Here is a 5,663-nt window from a genome sequence, read left to right on the forward strand (position 1 = left end):
AAATCATTTTGCAGCTTTCCTCTGAACTTAGTTTCTTCCTACTTAACGCATATCTGCGTGCACTGGAGAACAGAAGACGACTAACAAAGGGCTGCCCTAACCTGCTTTCCCTTCTTCCCCATTGACAAGATTTTTCCTATGCCTTTCTTTTTTAAAAAACATTTCTTTTCTTTTTTTTTTCTTTTCCTTTCTTTTTTCTTTCTCCCCTCCCCTCCACTCTCCCCCACACCAAGCTAACCTGCAAATGCAGTCAGCTGGGGAAATCATTAAAGAAGAACGCTAAAAGAAGCTTCCCATGCTTTGGACCGCCCTAAAAGAGCATGGAGGAAAATGGGGAAAGCAAGGGGTCTCGGAAGCTGAGGTGGGGGCGGGCACCCGGGTGCGCTGCCCTAAGGGAAGAGGGTGGGCCTGAGGTCCTGAACGAGCCTTTCCAAACCCCACTCCCAGTGCAGGGAGGGAAAAGTTCAGAAGCAGCCGCAAGGGGACACAGGCCAATTTTGCCAGTTCAACAGGACAGGACATTCAATAAACCCAGCCCGCTTTGGAAACGGGTCGGGGCTCCTGTTGGCTCCAGAGAGGCTGAGGTAGCCCCTGCCGCCGCCCTCGCCACCGCTGCCGCCGCCGCCGCTGCCCCTGCGTTACTGGGGGAGACGGTGCCGCTGCGACAGGGGAGGACGCGGCTGGAGCTCAAGGAGGCTCCAGCGCGCAGGCGCCGCCGAGCCCTGCCTGGATGCTCAGTCAAGGCACTAAGGCAAAAAAAAAATCAGCAATTTATAGAAAGAAGAAGCTATAGTCTGTCGGGATATCCAACACCAACAGGTAGGAGGATATACTCTCGGTTAAGTTTGGGGGGAGGGGGCGCACAGTGTTGATGAAACTGCAGGTTCACCGGGAAAGAGCCCTCCTTGAGTTTTGTTTTTTGTTTTTTGTTTTTGACAATAAACTGCATAATGGAAGTACATTCAGACAATGCATCTTCAGTAGGGCTTATTGAGAGCTCCATTTCTGGAAAGCGTTGCAAGACTGAGGAATATCAGACTGCGAATCACCGGGAACAGTTCCCTTGCAGCACAGAAGCAATCTCTCCCCATCTTCGCGTATGTAATGCATGTCTCTCTCCCCCTCCCCCTCCTCCACCCCCCCATTATAAATCCAGGGGTGGCGGATTTCAGGTTTCGTAATGTTGCATGATGCGATCGGTATTTACCCGGGGATGTACCGGTGGGGAAATTAAAATCATCGAACGCAGTGTTGTCTGGGCTTCTATCAGCATATTCCGGGCAAGTGAGAAGTGGCAAAGGGAACATGCTTGGTGGGAATAACAGAGAAAGCCGATTTCCCTGGTGGGGCTCCCCAACACCTAGGAGACAATGTGCATTTTGTTTTAAAATGAAACCACTTACGATTTGCAACAAAGATTATCAGTGTAAATGGGAAAAGCTTAATTGCCCAAGAAATACAGGTTCATGTTAAATTCATTTGAATTCAGGTAGCCACGGCTTACAAATGTAAGTGCATTATTCCTCTGGGTGTTTCCCTGACCAATATTTACATTAACGATTTTTAATAATCATGTGGGTTTAAAAGAGAAAAGATTTGCCAAAAATGGGGGGTGGGGTGGGGAGGGAAAGACAAAAGATTAAATCACATCAAATCCTGGGACAAGTTCCTATTAATTTAGAAGTCTAATGTTGAAATCACGCTTTAAGATGAATCAACAAATATTCCTCTTATAATATGCAGCATGAATAGTGGCACTTGAGTTAAAAGACATATATTTTGGAAGGGTTCTTTGGATCCATATCAGCAGAGAAGCTGCTGGGAAAACACTGACAGATACTAACAGACCTCAGATAAATGTGGGTAGTCTCTTCTCTGTCTCCTATTAGCAATCTTGTAGATTCCATTGCAAAACTAGTGATTAACTCCTGGACTGGCATATTTTACAACTGGGGAACATTTTATTCCTTCTCTCCTAAAGATGCCCAATCAAATGTATGTTCTTTTAAATAGGGACATTTTAAAATTCATCTAGCTCAGAAAACTAAACAAGCCAATTCTCTGAAATCTCAAGCAAAAATACTAAAGCAAATAATATTATTCAAAATTAAAACTTTATTTGCTTCCCCATAAGTGAACAGCTTTATGTTAGCACTGCCTGACATCATTGCTTGTTAACTTTAGAACTGATAGCTTTTTTTTTTTTCCAGATATTCTGATGGCAAATCAAATGGAAGAAAAGAGGAAGCATGACTGCAGATCGGATCAGTTCTCTTTGTGGATTACATTTTCAGTAAAATGTATGGATATATCTTTTCCTTGTTCTTATATCTAGATCATGAGACTTGACTGAGGCTGTATCTTTATCCTCCATCCATCTATGGCGAACTATAGCCATGCAGCTGACAACATTTTGCAAAATCTCTCTCCTCTAACAGCCTTTCTGAAACTGACTTCCTTGGGTTTCATTATAGGAGTCAGCGTGGTGGGCAACCTTCTGATCTCCATTTTGCTAGTGAAAGATAAGACCTTGCATAGAGCACCTTACTACTTCCTGTTGGATCTTTGCTGTTCAGATATCCTCAGATCTGCAATTTGTTTCCCATTTGTATTCAACTCTGTCAAAAATGGCTCTACCTGGACTTATGGGACTCTGACTTGCAAAGTGATTGCCTTTCTGGGGGTTTTGTCCTGTTTCCACACTGCTTTCATGCTCTTCTGTATCAGTGTCACCAGATACTTAGCTATTGCCCATCACCGCTTCTATACAAAGAGGCTGACCTTTTGGACGTGTCTGGCTGTGATCTGCATGGTGTGGACTCTGTCTGTGGCCATGGCATTCCCCCCAGTTTTGGATGTGGGCACTTACTCATTCATTAGGGAAGAAGATCAATGTACCTTCCAACACCGCTCCTTCAGGGCTAATGATTCCTTAGGATTTATGCTGCTCCTTGCCCTCATCCTCCTAGCTACACAGCTTGTCTACCTCAAGCTGATATTTTTTGTCCACGACCGAAGGAAAATGAAGCCAGTCCAGTTTGTAGCAGCAGTCAGCCAGAACTGGACTTTTCATGGCCCTGGAGCCAGTGGCCAGGCAGCTGCCAATTGGCTAGCAGGATTTGGAAGGGGTCCCACACCACCCACCTTGCTGGGCATCAGGCAAAATGCAAACACCACGAGCAGAAGAAGGCTATTGGTCTTAGATGAGTTCAAAATGGAGAAAAGAATCAGCAGAATGTTCTATATAATGACTTTTCTCTTCCTAACCTTGTGGGGCCCCTACCTGGTGGCCTGTTACTGGAGAGTTTTTGCAAGAGGGCCTGTAGTACCAGGGGGATTTCTAACAGCCGCTGTCTGGATGAGTTTTGCCCAAGCAGGAATCAATCCTTTTGTCTGCATTTTCTCCAACAGGGAGCTGAGGCGCTGTTTCAGCACAACCCTTCTTTACTGCAGAAAATCCAGGTTACCAAGGGAACCTTACTGTGTTATATGAAGGAGCATCTGTAAATCTTTAGCCTTGTGAAACACTAACCTTCTCTGCTAAGCAATTGTGGCCTGTAGCCATTTCTTGAGAAGAAAATCAAGAATGGGATCAGCAGTTATAAGGATTTGGGCAACATTCTGCAGTCTTTGCAATAGTTCACCTATAATCCTATTTTAAATCTCAGAGTGATCCTGCTGACTGCCGGTGAAGGTTTGTAATTAAGAAAGGACTGAACCACTGCCCTAAGTTTCTTTATGTGGTTGAAAACTAGATAATGAAAGTAGCAGGTGCTAAGTATCAGTGCTAAACGCTGTGTATATCACTACTTATGAAAAAAACATCAAAAAAAACCAATTAGCATTGGACATCTTAATAAATTAAGTTGACATGAGGTAAATGTGTTGATAAAAACTAATTTTAGAAGTTTGAAGACTTTAAAACATTTCATACTATTATTGTTTTGCAAGGACTAAAATATTTGGGGACTTAAAAGTACTGTAATTCACTAAAGACATGCCATGAATTATTGGATTACCACACTTTTAAAAAATCGCCTTGTAAGTTTTGGGGAGCATTCCAAAGCAGTATATTGGTTCCAATTAGAGTTTACTTTTTTTGTATTAATACATTACTGTTTCTAAATACCACTTTCCTTACCTACTAGTGAAACTGCTAGCATCGAACTGTATTATATGGTTTTTGTTGATTTGGTATAAAGTTTTTCCAATTCATCTATATTTTACAAATACTAGATACTGGTCTGGGAGGCAACATTAATGGTACCAACCGGTCACAACTGAGCAGTTCTAATAATGCAGAATAAACACATGTTGCCTTAAAGGATTATCTAGTATCTTTCATCTTATTTAGCATTGGAGCAAATTGGAGTCATGGGAAATTGAATCAGTAACTGGTCATGGTCATGCAACTGGAAGTGCATGGACGATCATTTAATACTCTTTTTCCTTTTTCCTCACATGGTTTGAAAATTAAGGTGCACATCACTGGGATAATGAGATTTTCTTCTGAGTTGTGCTACCCATTCTAGTGTGTTCTAAGAAGCAGGCAGTTGATGTGTGTTTATATTTTAAGTCAGCTGTCAAGGGGAGACCACAGCCTTAGTATGACATCCTGCACAATTTGTAAAGCCTTTATTCTACCGAAGGCACAGTCTTGTTTATACTTTCTGCACATTCAGTGTATTGGTCGTTTAAATTATTTCAGTTTTAACTTGTGAAAGCTTATAATATGATTTCTAGTATTTCAGAAATACATTAGAGTCTGTGAGTCTCATTCTTCAAGATACAGATGTGTGAATTTCAATATAAAGTTGCATTTGCCAAAATTTACTTGTGTAGCCTGTTACTTTTCTTGGAATAAATTTTACATTTTTGGCACTTAGTTTTTTTTTTTTAATTGGGAGGCAAGCACAAAATAGGAAGACTAGCTTTATTATGGTTTTGTTTCTTTATTTTTGTAGCTACTATATTCTGGAACTGAAAATGCATGAATGATGGGGAACATAAAGCTGATAAACTGACAAATAATATTATCTGCAAAAGCATTATTTGGTAGCTTTTGTCGTACTTATCCTATTTATTCTTACAAGCCAGTAATATTTAAAGATGTAAACCTGCTTAGTTGGTTGGTTCAGAATTTTAATATAAACATCACATTTTATTTTGGGCCATGGTAGAAATTTTGGATTCTAAATACATAACTTGTAAGAAGAATGGTTTACAATTATATTATGACAAAACCAGAAAAGTTGTTATTGTTTTTGTTTGTTTTTCATTGTTTTTGTTTGTTTGGGGTTTTAATTTTTATTTGGTACTTGAAAAATAAGATTAGGAATCTAATGGAACAGAATTCTTTATTGCTACAGTGTTTCTGTAAAGAAAACATCAATATAAATATAAATAAGGAAAAATAAATCATTGAAATATTTCAATGATATATGCAACAATTCAGTTTTGCTCATACAAGGACAGCTCAAGCCATGATTTAGTGAGCACTCTGTTTGAACTCATTTTTACTTTATACCAAAGTTGACTGGATCTGAGACAAAATTTAATGTACAACAGTGAACTGAATCTAGCAATAAAGACCCCCTTTTGGTACTAAAATCATTATCTAAAATACAATTAAGGAAATGCTATCAAAAGATATTGGGATAACA

General features: G+C 40.2%; 1 protein-coding gene across 3 annotated transcripts; it reads left to right on the forward strand.

Annotated features, from left to right (window-relative positions):
• The first annotated feature begins 705 nt into the window (after positions 1–705).
• GPR85 (G protein-coupled receptor 85) lies at positions 706–4,829 on the forward strand. 3 transcript variants are annotated; one of them, XM_036863684.1, is made up of 3 exons: positions 706–819; positions 982–1,097; positions 2,211–4,829. In XM_036863684.1, the coding sequence occupies exon 3, from the start codon at positions 2,381–2,383 to the stop codon at positions 3,491–3,493; it is 1,113 nt and encodes a 370-aa protein (XP_036719579.1). In that variant the 5' UTR covers positions 706–819; positions 982–1,097; positions 2,211–2,380; the 3' UTR covers positions 3,494–4,829. The 3 variants fall into 3 exon arrangements, with proteins under 3 accessions (XP_036719579.1, XP_036719580.1, XP_036719578.1); XM_036863685.1 differs by having other exon boundaries at positions 734–819; positions 985–1,097; positions 2,211–4,780; XM_036863683.1 differs by having other exon boundaries at positions 789–1,097; positions 2,211–4,780.
• Positions 4,830–5,663: the final 834 nt, after the last annotated feature.

The sequence above is a fragment of the Balaenoptera musculus genome, chromosome 9 (assembly GCF_009873245.2).
Source record: "Balaenoptera musculus isolate JJ_BM4_2016_0621 chromosome 9, mBalMus1.pri.v3, whole genome shotgun sequence".
In the NCBI taxonomy this organism is placed as follows: domain Eukaryota; kingdom Metazoa; phylum Chordata; class Mammalia; order Artiodactyla; family Balaenopteridae; genus Balaenoptera; species Balaenoptera musculus.